General features: G+C 47.0%; 1 protein-coding gene and 1 non-coding gene across 9 annotated transcripts; one reads left to right on the top strand and one right to left on the bottom strand.

Moving 5' to 3' along the window:
• The first annotated feature begins 487 nt into the window (after positions 1–487).
• On the top strand, positions 488–19691 carry ZNF12 (zinc finger protein 12). Of its 8 annotated transcripts, XM_027042278.2 has the most exons (5): positions 489–965; positions 1906–1970; positions 7577–7703; positions 7952–8047; positions 11821–19020. In XM_027042278.2, exons 2-5 carry the CDS (start codon positions 1932–1934, stop codon positions 13668–13670), a joined length of 2112 nt encoding a protein of 703 aa, XP_026898079.1. In that variant the 5' UTR covers positions 489–965; positions 1906–1931; the 3' UTR covers positions 13671–19020. The 8 variants fall into 8 exon arrangements, with proteins under 8 accessions (XP_053069529.1, XP_026898079.1, XP_053069527.1 ...); XM_053213552.1 differs by lacking the exons at positions 489–965; positions 1906–1970 and adding an exon at positions 2003–2525; XM_053213556.1 differs by lacking the exons at positions 489–965; positions 1906–1970 and adding an exon at positions 19066–19691 and having other exon boundaries at positions 2532–7703; positions 11821–11925.
• TRNAL-UAA (transfer RNA leucine (anticodon UAA)) lies at positions 10080–10164 on the bottom strand. Its single transcript has one exon. It is a non-coding gene; the product is annotated as a tRNA-Leu (tRNA).
• Positions 19692–19880: the final 189 nt, after the last annotated feature.

Genomic DNA, 19880 nt, shown 5'->3' with positions numbered 1-19880 from the left:
TCACAAGGATGTGTGGCTCTCAATGGTGGGAAAGTCAGGAACAGGTAGAAAAAGAAGAACAAAGAAGAGTCAGAGCAGCTAGGCTACGGTGGCTGTGGCAAAAGGAACTGTCTCCGGGGTCTGAAAGGACTGACTCAGTGACAGACAAGGGGTGGTCGCTTTGTAAAGACAAAACACTGAGAAAACTATAAAAGAAAAAGGTAGGAGTGACACAGGGAGGGTCCAGCAGGCAACTCAAGGGCCCCTGTCTCTTCAGCTACTCCCATCCTCTCAGCTTTTCCGGTAACATGCAGCCACATATCCTTTACAGCGACTTGCACGCTAGATGAGGTGGGGATTTCTGAGACGTCCCCTAACGTGTGGGCGCTTAGACTTACGGGAAACAGAGTCCGGGTATTGGTCCCGCTCCCGAGGTGGGCTCTGTCAGGCGCACCGCCGGCGTCGTCCTGCGCATGTGCAGCTCGTCCAGTGTGCGTGTTCGCGCACGCGCAGTGCTGCCGCGCCGCTCTAGCTTCCTGTCCGTGCCCAGGTCACCGCTGGCCGTGCTTCCCAGGCTTCGGCCTCAGGCGGGCAAGGACCCCAGGGCCTGCGGGGCTGCACGCCGTCCGTCCGGGCCGGCACCCAGCGGGCGCAGAGCTGTGCGGGCCGGGCGGAGTCTCGAGCGGAGACCCCCAAGCGCGAGCCCCGGAGCCCGCGGGCTGGGCCGGAGTGGCCGGGCGGGCGGCGGCGGCGGCGCAGAGCGTTGGGATCGGGCCCGGCCCGTTTGCACCCGCGACGTCCCGGCCGAGGCTCGCGGTACGGCGAGGCCCCAGGCGGCCGATTTGGGCCCCGAGAGGGTCTTCGGCCCGAAGTGAACTTGTCCCGGAGGCCCAGATTCGGCTCCTCGGGAACGGCGGCCCCGGGAGGCGCCGCGCCAGCTCCGGAGCCCTCGGGAGCCTCGGGGCAGCTCGGCAGGTCCCGACGAGGTAGGTCGTGGGCTTTCGGGTCTCCAGGCGGTTGTGCATCTTGTGGGCCGCGCCGCAAACCGAGGGCGCGAGCGGCGGCCAGGGAGGGATGGGCTCTCCCCGGGACTCGTGGGGCCCAGGTTTCCTGGGAGCGCAGGGGGTCCCCGCGTGGGCTGCGGACGTTCTGTGTCCGCTCCGTTCTCCAGTCCCGATACCCCTTGCTCCGCGTGCCGCCCTCTCCGGCTTCCAAGCGGGTCTCTAAGCGCCCCTGAGCACCTGTGCTGTGTGCTCTAAGTGTGTGCCGACCGCGCTGGGCACTGCCCTGTGGCATCCGCCAGTGTAGTGCAGGACAAGCCTGCGAGGGTTTGCTGCTGCTGCCGCCGCGGCCGCTGGGGTGACAGAGGAGGAGGTTGGGCCTGAGAAGGGAGGTGGCTCTTGCAGGGTGACCGAGTCTATGGGTGGGATTGTGGATGCGACTCAACTCCTCGGCCAATGTGCTGTCCACTCTGTTACGTTTTAAGTCAAAGTAAGTTTCTTAACAAAAGATCCTTTTGAGTAGCACGTTCAAGTGTCTACAGATGATTTAAAGACAGCCATGCGGGTGCACATCTTTTTACTCAGACCATCCTGCATCCTGTTCTGATCTTAAGTAGTTAAAAGCATGGCTAGAAAATAGATGACTGTAACAGAATTTCTTTTTGTATCTTCTTTTGAGTGATGGAGGTTTATCTCAATAGGATACAGTGTTCATTCTCTAATGAGAAACACATCCACTCAGTGACCACATAGTCAGGTGCCAGTTGCAGACAGGTGGGTGCTCCCTCCTTATTCTTCCAGTTAACGTCTGAAGATTTAAAGGGACAGTTCCCCCACAGGTTTCTTCCATGGAACTTTCCAGGAGAGCACTTTCTTGGCAGTGGAGAGCACATACACCTTCATTGCTTCTCTTTTCTTTCCCCAGGTCTGCCCCTACTTTCACTGTTGCCCATGTTTTTACAAGAGGAGCAGAAGATGAGTAGATCTGTGGTAAGTGTTTCTGTTTAATGTATTTATTTCCCACTTCCTTTTATAATATCCCCTAGGAGATGAGTAGTTTAGACTTTAAAGGGGAAGGTAGAGATAGAAAAGAGATATGATTGGTCAGACACGGAGTACCAGAGTGGCAGCAAGCATTTCTGTCGTGTTCACATGTGTAGATAGCATGATCCTTCAGAGCCTTGAAAGCCAAAGTGCAGGGCCTCCTTGGTCTGCTTGACATTCATTGAAAAAAATGACAAATGCCATTCGTTACTGGACTGACACTGACCTGTTGAGAAACAGGTTTGTTTTCTCAAGGGTTTTGCAGTTTCTTTGACCATCTCACTTTAATTGTGACCAGGCTCCCTAAATGGCAGCCCCTAAACCACGGCTGTTGGTGCCTTACTTGTGCCTCCTGTAAGCTGAGACATACTGGTCCAGGGATCACCTAGTGCATATAATTTTTCTGGAAACTACAACATCATTCCATAGATACATTGTTTTTACTGCTTGATCCAGGGGTAAAATGAGGATACTCTGGAGGAATGGCCTTCTCACCCTCCAGTAAGTCTTGCTAAATATTTTTCTATGCTAGCCTATCTGGTGTGCATCTCAGACTGTGCTGTCATGTTTCTGTCAAAGATTGCTTAGTTCCTATTCATGTTTTCTCCTGCAGTCTTGGTTCTGTCCCTGCCTGTCCCCAGAACCTGCCCCAGTTAAGGTTACCCATGAGCTAATGTACAAAGCCAGCGATTTGCCAGTCCTTGCCTTGGACTGCTCTGCTGGCTTTCCATCTTCAAGGTCTGCTCTGTTGGTTCTATGACAAACCTCTTCTACTCTCTTCCTGACTGATCTGCCCTGTTCATGTGCTGTTTTTTCCATCCCTGGCTCACGACCTTTATACCTGTCTGACTTAACCTCCTGTGCTCTGAACTGCCCACTCTGTCCATTCTTCCACATGGACCAGATGCCTCTGCCCAGCCACCTACCAGCGTTTCCATGGAGGTTGTCCAAAGGACACCTCAGGTTAATAGTAATTATTTGTAGCCCCCACCTATGCCTTCTGTTCTCGTCCCTGTCGGCTCTTTGTTCTACTGAGCAGCATGTCACTGAATCCAGAAAAATGGGATTCTTTCTAATCTCTTTCTTCGTTCTCTGTTACCACATTTGCTTGTTCATATTCTTGTTATATTCTTTTTTTGTTTGTTTTAGAGAAAGAGAGAGAGCGAGCGAGGGAGCTCTAGCAGGGGAGAGGGGTAAAGAGAGAGAGAGAGAAAGAGAGAGAGAGAAGGTCTAGCAGGCTCCACGTTGAGCCCCGACATAGGGCTTAATCCTATGACCCTGGGGTCATGACCTGAGCTGAAATCAAGAGTCGGACGCTCAACCAAGTGAGCCACCAGGCGTCCCACAGTAGGTCATTTTTAGAGCAGTTTAGGTTCATCTGAAAATTAAGCAGACAGTACAGAGATCCCATCACTCCTCCATGTCTCAGATTCCCTTGTTATTAACATCTTACATTAGTGTGGTACACTGTTTCAGTGGATGGGCCAGTGTTGATACATTATTATCTGAAGTCCAGAGTTGATGTTAGTTTGCTCCTTGTATGGTTCAGGTTTTGACGTCTGTAAGATGGCGTATGTCCACTGTGACAATATCATACAGAACAGGTTTACTGCCCTGAAAGTTCCCTGGGCACCACATGTTCATTCTTTCCTCCCCCAGTCTCTGGCAATTACGAGCCTCTACGCTGTATGTATGGTTTTGCCCTTCTCAGGATTTCACATACAGGTGACCTTTGCCGAACACGGGTCTGAACTGTTTGGGTTTGCTTATCCATGGATATTTTTCAATAGGTACAGCATGGGACCATACAGGTATCTTCCTCATGATTTTCTTGATATTTTCTGTATTTTTTTGTTGTAAAAATGCAGTCTGCATTCACATAATGTAAAAAACACGTGTTAATCGACTCTTGAGGTTATCAGTAAGGCTTCTGGTCAGCAGCATGCCATTAGTAGTTAGTTTGGCAGAAGTCCAAAGTTATATGTGGACTTTCAACTTTGGGGGTGGGGGTGGTCAGTGTCCCTCACCCCCGCATCAGTCAGTGGCCAGCTACTGTTGGGAGTCATACAGCCTGTAGCTTTTTCAGACTGGTCTGTTTCTGGTTTTATGTGAAATGCCTGTTCACATCCACTGCTAGTCTCTCTGTCCCTATACTATCTTGTTTGTTGTGCTTTTCTTCTTGACTTACAAAGGAGTCTTAATTGTTTCACATTTTGTCTGTTTGGATCATGTTAGTAAACATTTTCTTCCGAGCTTATTTGTCTTTTTACTTTATTTTCCGGCCTTACTATATAGTCCTCTAATGTTTTCATTTTGACGAGTTGAATACTGTACATTTTTTAAATTTCTCAAAATTTGTGTGGGTAGGACTCCTAGTTCCAGAGCGCCCTCAGCAGTCAGCACTGGAGCTGCCACTTCGTTAGTAGACGGTCCACGGTGGTGAGTGGGGAGGACTTCATGGTGTTTCCCTCTTATTTCTGTGCGTTCTTGGTTTTCCTCTCCTGGCTCTGGATGACGGCCGCAGTTGCTGTCCTTGGACAGGCCGCGGACTGGTGTACTGACTTCCTGACTCTGCAGGCCTCACATGTCTGAGAATGTCTTTCTTTTTCCTGGATGTTCAAGAGGAGTCTGGCTCAGTGGGGACCCTTGGACTGCAGTCTTCCCGCCCCAGTAGGCTCTCGCTGTTCTCTGTTGTTTGGGCCCCAGCAAGGCATGTGAGCTCTGTGACATGCAGAGGTGGCTGTGACACACAAGGGCCCCTTGTAAAGTCATTTTGCACTTGGGTCTTTGTCTGCAATCCTCTGAGGGGGTCTCTTTCTCTGTCAGTCTTTACTGATGGAATGCCAGTGCTGTGCCCTTCTAGCCACTGCTGAAAGGAGTCTCAGAAAGGTAAAGAAAACCTGTTCTCCCTCCCCCACACCAGGGGAGAGAGCAGCACTGTCTGCATCAGAAACCTTCTGACAACATGGCAGCTTGAGATGTTCATAGGGTGTTCTTACCCTCATGTCTGACGGTCTGGCTTGTGTGAAACTCTGTAGCCAGCCCTGCATTCTTGATTACAAAGCCATCTCTGGAATATGAGCTGTACTGAGTGTTAAGACAGCAAAGGTTGTTCCCTTTTGAAACTGACCTAAAATCCCTAAATGCAGTTCTGACTGGTTTCTTAATTTGTTAACCAGGTTTTCTGAAACCCATTTTCCTTGAGTTTAAAGTGCTTTTGTAAAGCTGCTTGCTTGAAGCTGGGGAAAGAACAGTGTAGTTTTCTCCCTTTGCACATAAACGTGAACTTGGGCAAACTACTCAAACCCGTCACAAAGAAAAAATTCAGTTTGGAACATTCACGATAAGGCTCTTTTTTAAGGAGCATCACTGCAGTTATTTTACGTGCATTACAAACAACAAAAATTGTAATTTTTTTCTTAGTGTGCTTCCCCCCCAATAAGACCAAAATGCAAGCATTAAAAAAGTCCGCGCAAATTGCACATTTTGTGAAATTACACATGCAAAGCCAGAAGTTAGAATAAGATGTACATTGTTCTATTTATTCATTGAAATGAAACTACGTCCTGTTTCAATCCCTTGCTCTTTTGCTTTTGGTAATAACTTTTGACACGTGAACTTCTGGATGCCGATCTTCATGAGGGCGGCTGCAGTTGTGGCTGGAGGTGTCTGAATGAAGGCCGGGCAGAGCTTCTGGAATACCTCCTTACTGTATCTCCAGGACTGTCTCCTCACAGACCGGGCCTGGGCAGTTCTGCACACAGATTAGTCTGGCCTGGGTGGGAACCACCTCTTACAGCACCCAGTGCCCTGTCAGCAGTTGGTGCTCGGACCTGAACACCTTTACCTGGTCCCTGGTGTCCCCGTACCTGGAGCCTGGGAGAATAACAGGTTCAGGTGACCAGGTGTCTCAGGGAATCTTGCCAACAGCATGTGTCCTGCACTCTTTGATCGTTACGTGTTAAATATTTTAGATTTTTCAGTCAATGTCAGGAGTTTGTCATTCTCTCAAATGGCCCCTGAGCAGGACACAGCCTTCCCCTTCCACACCACTCCTTACATGCCTTGCCAGATCACTGGAGCCTTTTTGCTTTTAATGTACTGGCACTGTTTTATAATCCCTCCTTGGCAACTGCATAAATCTGACAGCCTCATTGGCTTTAGTTGTTTAAATTTATTTCTGTGTTTTCTGGTTAATTTTTGTCCTTATTTGGAAAGAGCGATAAGATACATAATGGATAATCAACAGTAACCTGAGGTGTCATTATGTCCAGAGAACTTAGTTCAGGTCTTTCCATGGATTAGCCCTTTTGATACTGGTATTATGATACTTGACAGGTACCATTGTTACCTTTATCTCAGAATTAGTGATACTGAGGGATGGTTGTAATAACTGGTGTATTTGAGTGGGAACAGTTTATTCAGAAGATCCATATTTAAAGGTTTGGCTTGGGCAGTCTCTGGGTCTGTTTGCCCCTCCTTGGGACCAAGCTCCGGCTTCCCTGGAATGTGTAAATGGGCAGAAAGGGGATTCCTTCTGGGCTTCCCAGCTAGGAATTAGGGACAATTGAACAGGCTATCACTGACAGTTTACGTGGCAGCCATGGTCAGGCCTGCTAGACATACCTTGCGATAAAATACACAACTCACAGGGTGCCTGCGAGGCTCAGTTGGTTGAGCATCTGACTCTTGATTTCGGCTCAGGTCAAGATCTCACAGTTTGTGAGATTGAGCCCCACATCGGGCTCTGTGCTGACAGCATGGAGCCTGCTTGGGATTCTCTCTCCCTCTCCCTCTCCCCTTCCCCTGCTCACTTACTTTCTCTGTCTCTCAAAATAAATAAAAAACATTAAAAAAAAAACACACACACACACACAACAAGGATGTGTGTTGCCTGGCTTCTTCCTTTGCCAGTTGTGGCAAATATCACAGATCAGCTCCTTCCATGCACAGGAGGATCAGGTTGACTGAGAACAGTGGTTGAATTTCAGGCTGTTGAGTTTGGATCTGGGACACGTGTCTAGAATTTAGGAGAGAGGTCTGGCCTGGTGGTAAAGGTTTGTGAAACGCTGACATACTCACAGCAGGTTGCAGATAGCAAAGTGTAAAAGACCAAAGACGGAGTCCCAGGCCCTCTAACTTCAGGATGTCTTGGAGAACAGGGGAGCCAGCAAAGGAGACAGAAGGCAGTCAGCAGGGGAGGTCAAAGGAGATCCAACATCAGTAATGTTCTGGAAGCAAAAAGGAGGAGCAAAGCGTACCCTGCATTTCTCTGAGTGCCTCTCAGGCCTGTGCCCCTTGGCACAGGGGCTGTGTCTGCTGGTCTTCGTGTCCCCAGCAGCCAGGACTGTCCATGGCTCACAGTGCAAGATGGTATTTTCTTTTTTTGGTGACTACTGAATGAGTTCATCCTAGTGTATTTCTGATTTATTTTCTTTCCATGATAAAGGAGATAACAGTGTTTGTAGTTCACTTGACCAGTGAGTTTGGTAAGCTCTTATCCCCGTATGCCTTCTCTACCTCATCTGGTTCCGATCATGGTACCATTACAGGGGCCAGTGTCATTCAGGGACGTGGCTGTGGACTTCACCCAGGAGGAGTGGCAGTATCTGGATCCTGAGCAGAAGACCACCTACCGGGATGTGATGCTGGAGAACTACAGCCACCTCGTCTCTGTGGGTGAGGAGAGCCCGCTCTCTCAATTGCTAAGATACGTGGGATTTCCCTCAGATGTACCGACTGTAACTTTGAATTTGATGGGACAAATGTGAGTGGTCTGTTTTGGGCACCAGGCAGGGCCTTTGGTCTTCACCTCCCCAGTGCAAGGCTCTGATTGTGGTGCAGCTCATAAGGCAGCACCGTTCTGACGATGAGAGACCCGGCAGCCCAGCAGTGAGGCTCAAGTTCTCTCTCATTTCTATTAACAGGCTGTCACATTATCAAACCGGAAGTTATCATCAAGTTGGAACAAGGAGAAGAGCCATGGATAGTAGAAGGAGAATTCCTACCACACAGTTACCCAGGTGTGTTAGTGCAGGCAGTGCGGAGACTGGTAACTCGGAAGTGTTTTTCCCCAGGAATCTCTCATGGTCCTGAGCCTGTAGAAGGGACTACAGACAGTTGTGTGTGTGCTCTAGCTACCCAAGCCTCACTCCCGGAGCCTTCCTCCTTCCCCGTGAGAACCTGTGTTTGCAGAGCTTTTCCGTGCTTTGCCTCTCCCCGGAGCCCAGACCCTGTGGCTCCCTTCTCCCTGCTGAGCCTTGGGTCTTGCTTGCTCCATGGCATTTGCAGTCGCCCGTTATCATGGCTTCTTTCAGGTTTTAGGCATTCGTGTCTGTCATGAAAAAGTAACTGACAGGACTCGTAGGTTTCTTGCCACCTTCCTTACTTCTTCCTCTTTTCTGTGAGATGCCTCAGACAGGTCTCTGTCCCATTTCGTGTCTCCCTTTACTGAGGTCAGATTCCAAACCCCCATCCTGTGCCTGAGCCAGTGACTTTGGTGCACCTCTGCCATTGGTGCGCCTGTGTGCTGCTCATCTGTCCCGAGATCCAACCCTTCTTGAGCTGGGTGACAGCAGTGTCTGGGCCTCCTGTCTGCCCCAGACATGCGTGTCCATCTTGTCCCTTACTCACCGTGCTGTCCCGTCCTAGTGGGTGCTCAGTGAGTGTGGTGCACGGGAATGAGTTATGATTCTTTTCCCTCCACGCTCCAGAAATGTTTCTGAAGGCTCTGCTTCCCCCTTTGCTGGGTTCTGCTTCCTGAGTTCTTCAAAGGGCTTCTCCTGCCATTAGGGTTGTTGTTTGCCTGTTTGTTTTATGCTTTACCATTCCTGTCCTCCTGTCCAATCTCCTGTGGTAGCAGCCAAGTCCCTCGTGCTACGTGCACTTGCAAGATGCATTCCTGGAAATTTCCAGTTGATCTTATCACTGGTCTTCCAGGATGAGCCTTCAGGGGTTTCCCTGCTGCTACTGAAAGGAAGTGTAAATTCCTCGTCTTCCCTGTGGTACCTGGAAAATTAATTTTCTGTTGTTTCCCAGAACTCTTGCTAAATCCACTGGATCCTCCTAAATGTCTTCTGTTCATGTGGTTATTGTCCCTGTTGCTTTAATTCGGAGGGGAGTGCTCTGTTTGCCAGATAACAGCACATTCTTCCAGATAACTGAGCACAGGGCCCAGGTTTTCTGCCCCTCCTTGAAGCTTTTCCTTCCAGCTCTTATTATTATTTCGGTCTCTTCCTTGTCTCAAGGTGACTCTGCCTCAGGGCCATACCTTGAAAAAAGTTAGGTCTGATCAAGTAATCTTACTTGATATTATATATATTTTGCTTGACTTCTTTCTTTCCCAAATTATAATCCTATAAAGAAAAGGGTATGTTCTCCTTGCCAAAGTATGTAACGTGTAGTCCACATTGAGTATGTGTGGAGTCCAGTAGGTGAAAGAACTTTCTTGTCCATCTATTGAGAAGTAATTGATAAGCGGTGCTAAATATTCATACCTGGGTCACATCCCCATTTATTCTGCAGGTGCTTGAAAGATACCCAGAGGTTTCAGATCAAAAGCAACAGCTCTGATTTCAGTTCAGGGGTTCAAAGGAAATAGTGAGTAGTCATACTTTCTAAGAGACAGGATTTGGTTAAGAAAAGAGAGTTGTGTGGTATAATTTACAACTCGCATTTCAGGGGCGCTTGGCTGACTCAGTCAGTAGAGCACACGACTCTTAATCTCAGGTTCATGAGTTCAAGCCCCACACTGGGCACAGAGCCTACTTAAAAGAAACAAAGAGACCCTCAGCATTTCACGTGGAATGTTGATGTTCCAGGCTGAACCACCGTGCTTAAGCCCTTCTATGGGGAGTAGTTATTTTCAACTTTAAGGGGAAATGGATCTAATTGAGGTGAGAAGGGACTTGAGAAGATTTTGCTTGTTTTATTAAAAAAAATTTTTTTTAATGTTTATTCATTTTTGAGAGACAGAGACAGCCTGAGCGACAGAGGGTCAGAGAGAGGGAGACACAGAATCGGAAGCAGACTCCAGGCTCTGAGCTGTCAGCACAGAGCCCGACGTGGGGCTCGAACCCACCAACCACGAGATCATGACCTGAGCTTAAGTCAGATGCTTAACCAACTGAGCCACCCAGGCGCCCCGATGTTTGTTTTTTTAAAGCATGGAACTCTCTGAAAGACAGGTCTTGAGTAGATCAAGGCTGGAAGCCAAGCAGACTGAATAAAGCAATAGAAGCTGAGACTTGTGGTTGAAAGGAGCTGGGCACTGTTGGCACACCATAGCTGTCTCAGAAGCACATGGTGCCTGGGACGGAGGGTCAGGCCCCCTCCCCCACACCTAACTGCCCTGGGATGGGTCCTCTGCCACCTCTTGTCTAGCAAATAGCTTGGTTTACCTGGGGCAGAAATTCTTCTTCATAGGCTGGTAGAAACCCAGGGTGGAATCACACTGTGAATCCGGGAAAAAAGTATTCTCTGTCAGACTTTTTCCCTCGTTTTACCTGTTGATGTTTTGGCAGTGCACTCAGGGAATTGTAGGTTTTGGAGGACAAGGCTGGTACGGTTTCATTTGATGTAGATGACAGCAAGCACGGCCGTCAAGTTCATCCAAAAACTTGTTAAGATAAGTAAAAATAAAGGTCACTGTTTTAGGAACAGTTTGGGGAATCTGATTTTTAAGGTTTGTAAATGAAACCAAATGAAAGTCACGAGTGGCGAACCCTATTCACATTCAGAATTAAGGGACAGTGTGGTATGTCAGAGGCAAGACTAGTTTAAGGGAATCGCCAGGAGTCTGAAAATGGGAAAAATAGTTGTGAAACTCACAGAGCATGTGTTTTGTGCCAGATGCTGTTCTGAGCACTTTATGAGTTTATGTATGTAATCTCACGGCAGCCTGATAAAGTAGGTACCGTTGTCTCCGTCTCACCCCTGGATGATCCTGAATCATAGGTGACTTAAGTACTTGCTGGTCACCCAGCCACAGTGCATGCTGCACCGTCCAAGTAAGAACAAATAGAGTTTCATGGTCAGAATCAGTTCAGTGTAAATCATAGTATCAATAGAGTGTTTATGAAATCTTAAACTTCTGAAGGGCTGGCATGCTCCGAGTTCCTGGGACTCGCCTTTCAAGTGAAACAGAACCAGAGGGATGTTACTCTAAACACAAGGAGGTTTGGGCACACGCTGATTTGGCCCCACTGTGTGGAAGCTGAAATGAAAGAAAGTAGTGTGGAAGGATCTAGGCTGGTCAAAATGCTGTCACAGAAATCTCAGTAAGAAGCGATGGTGCCTGAGCCTGTGATCATCTCCCCCAACTTGATGGGAAACGGTGTGGCACAAAGTGCTGGGCTCCTCCCCTCCCCCACTGCTTCCTGAGGCATCTGTGCACCCCAGCTTGCCTGGTAGCACTCCTCATTCATCCCCGTTTGCTGTGAGTCCTTTCATATCTGCCTGTCAGCTGCTCATCCACCATCCCTTGTCTTCCCATCCCTGCTCTGTGTTTACATTTCACCTTCTCTACCCAGTTTTGAACAAAACCTTATAAAGCAGCAAAGATCAAAGGTGCCTGAGCTTTTCCCCTTTCCTGACCTCAGAGGTATGTGTGTATGTGCGCATGCATGCATGTGTTTACCCCAAACCATGAGGGTAGGGAAAAGAAGTACACTTGGAAATATTTACATCTGCCCATGGAGCTGGCATCTACACCACGATGAAATGCTTGCATGTAAGTCACATTCCATGTCTTAATGTAGGAGATACACGAAATGTTGTTAATTTTGCCTCTTTTTAGAAGAAGTCTGGAAAGCCGATGACCTGGTTGAAAGGGTCCAGGAGAATGAAGACAAACATTCAAGGCAAGCTGTGTCCCTCAACAAAACCCCGACTGAAGAGAGAGGTAATGTTCTCGGTAAGACTTTAAATGTGGAAACGAACCCCATTCCTTCAAGGAAAATGTCCTATAAGTGTGGCTCATGTGAAAAGAGTTTGAAGTCCATTTCAGAATATATCAGTAGTGATGGCAGCTATGCAAGAAGGAAGCCTGATGAATGTGGTGCGTGTGGGAAACCGTTTCCCCGTGTGAAGCTTGAGAAAACTCATCCAGGAGACCAATCTTATGAATTTAATCAAAGTGGGGGAGCTTATAGTCTAAACGAAGAAAGTATTTATCAGAACATTCATATTTTGGGGAAACCCTTCGAATATATTGAATGCCAGAAAGCCTTTCAGAAGGATCCAGGTTTTGCTAACCATATGGAGGAGAAGCCCTATAAGTGGAATGAATCCGAAATAGCCTTTCTTCAAATGTCCAACCTCAGTGTACACCAGAGGTCTCACATGGAAATGAAGCCCTACGAATGCAGTGCATGTGGGAAATCCTTCTGTAAAAAGTCAAAGTTTATCATACACCAGAGGACTCACACAGGAGAGAAACCTTATGAATGTAATCAGTGTGGGAAATCCTTCTGCCAGAAGGGAACCCTCACCGTCCATCAGCGCACACACACAGGGGAGAAGCCCTACGAATGTAATGAATGTGGGAAAACCTTCTACCAGAAGTTGCACCTCATTCAGCATCAGAGAACTCACTCAGGAGAGAAGCCCTACGAATGTAGTTACTGTGGGAAATCCTTCTGCCAGAAGACCCACCTCACACAGCACCAGAGAACACATTCAGGAGAGAGACCCTACGTCTGTCACGACTGTGGGAAAACCTTCTCCCAGAAGTCAGCACTGAACGACCACCAGAAGATTCACACGGGCGTGAAACTCTATAAGTGTAACGAGTGCGGGAAGTGCTTCTGCCGCAAGTCTACTCTCACCACACACCAGCGCACGCACACCGGGGAGAAGCCCTACGAATGTAACGAGTGCGGGAAGTTCTTCTCTCGGCTGTCCTATCTCACCGTGCACTACAGGACTCACTCGGGAGAGAAGCCCTACGAATGTAATGAGTGCGGGAAGACCTTTTACCTGAACTCCGCCCTCATGCGGCATCAACGAGTACACACCGGGGAGAAGCCCTACGAATGTAACGAGTGCGGGAAGCTCTTCTCTCAGCTGTCGTACCTCACCATCCACCACAGGACTCATTCAGGAGTGAAGCCCTACGAATGTAACGAGTGTGGGAAGACCTTCTACCAGAACTCGGCCCTTTGCAGGCACCGGAGAATCCATAAAGGAGAGAAGCCCTACGAGTGTTACATATGTGGGAAGTTCTTCTCTCAGATGTCGTACCTCACCATCCACCATCGGATCCATTCAGGAGAGAAACCGTATGAATGTAACGAGTGTGGGAAAACCTTCTGCCAGAATTCAGCCCTTAATAGACATCAGAGGACACACACGGGAGAGAAAGCCTATGAGTGTTACGAATGTGGGAAGTTCTTCTCCCAGATGTCCTATCTCACCATCCACCATCGCATCCACTCGGGAGAGAAGCCCTTTGAATGTAACGAATGTGGAAAAGCCTTCTCTCGGATGTCCTACCTCACTGTGCACTACAGGACTCATTCTGGAGAGAAGCCCTACGAATGTAACGAGTGTGGGAAAAAATTCTACCACAAGTCAGCCTTCAATAGCCATCAGAGAATTCACAGGAGAGGGAGTGTGAACGTACTGGATGTGGGAAGGCTTCTCTGAAGTCCGAGAACCCTCTCAGCGTGGTGAGCGGGCAGCTCCTGCCGTCGTCCCTCAGAGTTCACACGGGTGATGCACACGAATGAGCCTTTGTGTTAGTCAGACTTGAAATCTGAGAGTTCACAGGGTAGAGACCACAGTTGTAACAAGACCACAGTTGTAACAAGGACTCGTCGGATACCAGACTGTACGGAAGTAAACATTTATAAATATGTAGGATGTGTATGAACTTCACCGTGGACTCAAACTGTTTTACATATCAGGGAATTCATACCAAGGGAAAATCTCTCAATTTAACGAAGGTGGAAAACATACTCCTTTGGAAATTATTAATATTAAATGTTTGTGATGTAGTAACAAGCTTCTTGGAACTTGAATAACTGTTGTGAGTAAAGATACTTGTGCAAACAGAAGCTGTCAGATCAGCAGGTAGTGATCAAGACTGTAGCATCACAACTGACACTCATACGTGAGTGTTCCTGGGAATGTAGGACTTACGTTTTTGAGGAGTTTTTAAGTTTGTTTGTCCACTTGTTTTTAGGATGCTCCATTACAGGAATTGTATGTTCATTTGAATCATGTTTGAAAAGCCATTGTAACCTTAGTAGAATAATTTGTAAGACATGGTAAGATTATCCATTTGAAACTGCTCCACCACATTAGTACCCTAATACTGTCACTGAACTCGTATCTGATCGTGTATGAAGTACACTGCTTCTCCCACTCTTCCCTGTCAATGAACTAAATCGTCTATAAAGAAGCTAATGTTTTTGTAATGTGTTCAACTTTACCTGAGTCAGCAAGAGATAGAAATCTATGCATAAAATAGAAAACCATATAGATAATTTTGTTAATGCCAGAAGTTTCCAGTAGTAAGTTTCCTATAGCACTCGTTGCGTTCTCTACAGTTAAACAGAAAGACTTAAAGTATTTCCATTTGTACTAATTTTTTTTTTTCGATCTGTTCTATTATTTTTTTAGTTCGGATGCCTACATATGTGTAAGTGTGCAGAGCACACATACTGTGTAACTTAGTAATTATCTGTATTTTTACTTGATATAATAATGTTTTTAAATATTGTGCTCTACTCCTTCCTGAATGAATGAAGAACTCTTCATACGGGTTTGTGGCAGACGTTGGTGAACGACCCTCGTCACTCACTTCTTACTGTTTGCTGGCGGAGTTTGGGTATCCATTCCTCCTCATGGAATGAGGGATAGATCCTGACTAGTTTCAGTTAATAATGGTAATCCTTTTCTCATTGCCAGCCATTGGTTTAGAGTGGTCACAGGACCCAGTTCTGTGCAGATGAACAAAGGAGAGATCTGACAGGTTATCTCTGGAAAACATTCCTTCAAAGATTCAAGGGATGAATCATGCAGGGTGAAGTAGAGTCTTCTGTCGAACGTTGCCTTCTCTGCATGGGATGCCTGGTTGTGTCTTTCAAATACGGATTATAATTTAAGCATGGCCGAGCAGAAATATCAGGAGAACCTGGGACCTAGATGATGACGTTGAGCCACTGAACCAACCAGCCATGTAGCTGGGCCACCTCTGGACTGTCTCTTCTGTAGTAGACTAAATTTACTTTTATGCCAGTTGATTTTGGTTGCTCTGTTAGCCATAACTGAAGATACAAAGTTATACCTTTGTAGGAATTATGCAATTGAGAAGTGGACTTTAGGTAAATCATCTATTTAGAAGTAAGTACTGATAGAGAGCTTTATCTTAACTTTCTGTAAATTTGGATGTAAATAGTTTGAGCACTACAAATCAACTTGAAACAATTAAATGTACGTTTCCTTGAATTGTTACATCATTGACCTAAGAACCTTTAGAGCCTGATAAAGTGTCAGGTATACCTTCCTTTTTACAATGCATGACAAATTTTGTTTAGGTTAATTTATGTTATCCATGGATCATCGCTATAGTGTGAGTTGACAACATAGGTGTGGAGGGTAAGGACCTTTGCTTTCCAGTGATTAGCCGAATAGCCTCTATTTGAATAATTGACCCCTTACGGCTGAGATGAAATGCCATATTTTCTGTGTATTTCAATCACTCGTGCCACCTGTTTTTGTTGCTTAGCACTTTCTCTCCACATTCTTCTAGATAATCGTGAGTATGCTACATAGCAGGAATGAAAAGTCTGGTAGGTTGTATAGTTTTGTGTAGGAAAATATACTCATGGTGTATTTGTGGAAATGATACCTACAAAGATTCCCACCGTAGTTTGTCATTATAGCTTTAAATACACAGTATGCATTTTAAGTAAAATACTCAAAAAGTTTCAGTGGTTCACCACATTCTTCTTACCGAGTGCCTACGCATGAAAGAGCCTGGTATACATAAGTGGTCCCGGACTGCCTCTCTGATGATGGAGCGGTGTGATCTGTTCAGTTTCAAACATGTCCGTGCTCTCATATTATTACATCTCTGAAAGTAAGATCAGTGGCATGTTCTTTAATGCCACTGTTTTTCTTCTCTAGAGGCACGTAAAATCATGGTTTTAGACTTGACGGAATACAATATATGAAAAGTTTTTAACTGTCCCTGGCAAGTGTGTAAGGTAACACAGGCCCGAGTTCATAAAGAAAGCACTAGAGGGACTTGAGCCTCCCTGTGCTGCAGTAAGGACTGAAGGGGGGACTGAAAGACTTGGGGGTGAGTTGGGGGGCAGGAGCTCCTGGGTGTTGTACCAGTGACCTCATAATTTGGGGTGTGAGCAGATCATGAACTCTGAGAGGGGTTTCCAGGGGCTGAGCAGAAGGCAGACCCTTCCTGGCCGTGGACACGTGAGATCCCCCAATATTCTGTATCCTCCTCGAGTTAGTGAAGCAGTGGCTTACTGACTCCTTCTCACGTGGATCAAAATGAAGACGTAGTTTTAACACCAAGGCCCTATCCCCTCGGAGTCCCCCAAGTCACCCGCTTCTTTGTTCCAGGTCAGTGAGCTTGGTGGCACTGTCCATCCAGGCTCCCCAGAGAAGAATGTACAGTCCACCGGTTGTGGCCCAGCTAACTGCCAGCTTTGCAGGCTGTCTGCAGTGAAACAAAACAAGGAAATTCCTTTTCCTTCTCACAGAGTTGACATCACAAACCAACGGTGTTTCCCTTCCCTGAATTCAAAGTCCGTGATTCCTGCCAAACTGACGAAGTAGCATGGGCTGCCGACTTGTTTCCCAAGCCCAACTCTGGGGTGCCAGAGAAGCCCAAGCAGTTCACACGTCCAGGGACTGCAGGGGTGCCCTGGGGGCAGATGTGGCTCTCGGCAGGGAGGTGTGAGCAGCCAGAGACAGTAGGGAGGCTGGTGCCAAGGGGAACTCGGGGACTACACGACACTGCTCTCCACTGTAGTGTCCCAAGCACATCACTGCCCACCACGGTCCTTCGTGAGACCGAAAGCAGGTGCGTCAGCCCCATCCAGCTGAGATGAGGGGTGGACGCGACAGACACAGTGTGAGCTGCATCATCCCCTCCTCGTTCCACAGCCATGTCCTTACCATAAGTAGGCACGTTTTTCCGGATGAAGGAGGACCTTCTGGTGATCATGTAATGTGCCAAGAGGGGGTTCCTCCTAGCTGGTGGCGGGCTTTCTCTTCTGTAACACATACGTCTGCTGAGGCCACCCTGAGGAACAGCAATAGGGGTTAGGCCTTTGCCCAGCTCCTTCCATTTGCCGAGATCTCCAGACACCTCAGCAAGAATAAATGCCGGGAGAAGACAAGTTAAGGAGTTTACCAAGAGCACACCATATGTCTCCACCACTAGTGGGATGTAGAAATCCAGATTTCAAAATTGTCTTACTAGACATCCCTTGAGAAAAGTGTATTGGTTATATGAAGCAGGAACAGTTATCCCAAAAGAGGTGGGGGAAAGGGGAAAGGGCATCAATAAATGGCATGAAGTAAATGCTTCACTAGATGAGTTTAACTGCAGAGTGGATGCAGCCAAAAAGCCAGTTAGTGGGCTGAGTGACGACGGCAAATGATTTCGCCCTCGACGCCAGAAAGAAGAAAGAGATACAATGTGAAAAATAAAAGAGAGAGGATGGTAGAACACCCATATCCTGGGGTTCTCAAAAAGACAAGATGGGAAGAAAACCCATGAATTAAAAGTTTCTCAGAATTAAAAAAAGAATGAAATTAAGAGAGGCTTTTGTGATGCCAGAGGGAAAGATCCAGAAAATCTCAGGTCTGTAAAGCAAAATACTGTCTTAACCTAAGGCAAGACCGGTAACTACAACAAATGAGATCCAGTAAAGTGGCAAGAAAAGGGCAGCACATCCACAAGAAGGGATACGACGGTGCTTGGAGTCATCAGTCATTAGAATGCACAAGTTAAAACAAGTTACACTGATCAGAATGGAAAAAATGACAGTGATGTATAATAAATACTGGTAAGGATGTGAATGGTGATTGGTAATATTTGTATACCGTGGGAGTGGGTAAACTGACCTGGAAATACCTTTTAAAATTCATGTATGTGGGGGCACTTGGGCAGCTCAGTCAGTTGAGCGTCCGACTCTTGATTTCAGCTCATGATCTCATGGTTCAGGAGTTCGAGCTCCGCATCGGGCTCTGCACTGACAGCACGGAGTCTGCTCGGGATTCTCTCCCGCTCTCTCTCTGCCCCTCTCCCGCTTGCACACACACTCTCTGTGCAGCTAACAAAGTTATGGAACTTTCTCTGTCAAAATAAACATTTAATAAAAATAAAAAATCTTTAAAATTCATGGATGTGCCTTCTCATGCAGTGGCACTGCTAACACATTTATCCATCCCCAAGAAATTCTGTACACGCGTGGATGTGTACAGGGAATTCTGTCAACAGGATGTTTGAGATGTCCGGGTCACCAGAAGAGGTAATAAAACGCTGATCAAGCAGTGGCGTGCATAATACATTTGATAAAACATGGATATGAACTTTAAAAATGAAAAGGGATTTCGGCAACTAAATATTTGTATTCATTAACATCACACACACACACCCATATACGTTACAATGGAATGTGGTTAAGGTCATAAACCGACCAGCATGAATGGCTGTGAGAAGAGAACAGAATCAGAGTTTGAAATGAAGAGAAAAATCAGGCACAGAATGGCCTCCATGCAGAAACCAACATTGAATATAAATGTTTTGAACCCAGTGGTATGATAAACACTGTTCCCCAGGACTCCTCCAGAAACATTAAAACAAAAATTAAAGGACCTGAGAAGTAAAACTCCTCATCGTTTTATGCTGTTTAGTTTTAGCCAGAGTTTCACGGCTCGGGTGCCTAAATGATGCCTGTGTCTTTTCTGGCAACTTCAACCCAACCCAACTTCCAATAAAGTTGTCGTGGCTGCTCCATTTGTTGGTTCCTCCGTACTTTAACTTTTTTCTTTTTTTAGGTAGACTCCATGCCCAACGTGGGGCTTGAACTCACAACCCTGAGATCAAGAGTTGCACACTTTACAGAGCAGCTGGTGTCCCTGTCACTCTGTACTTTTAAATGTTCTTGCTAGGATGAAGGAGCCCCCAGCTGGGAGTATCTGCACCGTGTTGCAGAGGTCATTTTGTGGGAGAGACTGCATTGCTCAGTGCACCACGGTGCCCCCTTGTACCCAGTTTCAGCTGTGTGCCTCCCTGCAGAGCTGAGTCCCCGGCTTCAGCCAGCAGTGGCCAGGTGACTAAGTTTAGGTCCACAGAATTCGAGCTGGAGGATATGTGATCTTCTGAGTCATATTTGAAGAGGACTGTTGTTCCCCACTGCCTCCTCCTCCCTCCATGGGCTGTGACAGCACCATGGTGACAAGGGTAATACCTGAGGACAGGGCTTGGCCAACTGGGCCTGGGAAGGGCCGGGTGGAAACACTTCAGGCTTTGTGGGTACAGCCCCTCACAGCTGCTCAGCCCCGCCTCCACATGTGACAGCACCTACACAGCCAATGGGGATGGCCTGGCTGTGTCCCAGTAAACCTTTATGTATGGACACAAATTTCAATTTTGTAGAATTTCACATGCCATAAAATATTTGATTTTTTTTAAAAAAAACTGACAAATGTAAAACCCAATCTTGGCTTACGGGATGCACCAAAAGGCAGCAGGCCAAATGTGGCCCATGAACTGTACCTTGCTGACTCCTTTTTAGGGGATGGAAAAGTAACAAGATAAAGGGGACCCTTTCTCTAGAGAACATCCTGGACTGGAGCTATCCTATTTCCCTGGAC

This window comes from Acinonyx jubatus, chromosome E3, assembly GCF_027475565.1.
Source record: "Acinonyx jubatus isolate Ajub_Pintada_27869175 chromosome E3, VMU_Ajub_asm_v1.0, whole genome shotgun sequence".
Lineage (NCBI taxonomy): Eukaryota > Metazoa > Chordata > Mammalia > Carnivora > Felidae > Acinonyx > Acinonyx jubatus.
Note: the sequence above shows the minus strand (reverse complement) of the source record. Positions and strands in the feature narration are given on the sequence as shown.

Excerpts from the sequence above, each read along its gene's own strand:
- ZNF12 (XM_053213551.1), top strand. The coding sequence starts at position 7,532 with ATGCCTTCTCTACCTCATCTGGTTCCGATCATGGTACCATTACAGGGG. Across the intron at positions 7,704-7,951 it reads CAGCCACCTCGTCTCTGTGG|GCTGTCACATTATCAAACCG; the intron begins GTGAGGAGAGCC and ends TTCTATTAACAG. Across the intron at positions 8,048-11,820 it reads CCTACCACACAGTTACCCAG|AAGAAGTCTGGAAAGCCGAT; the intron begins GTGTGTTAGTGC and ends GCCTCTTTTTAG.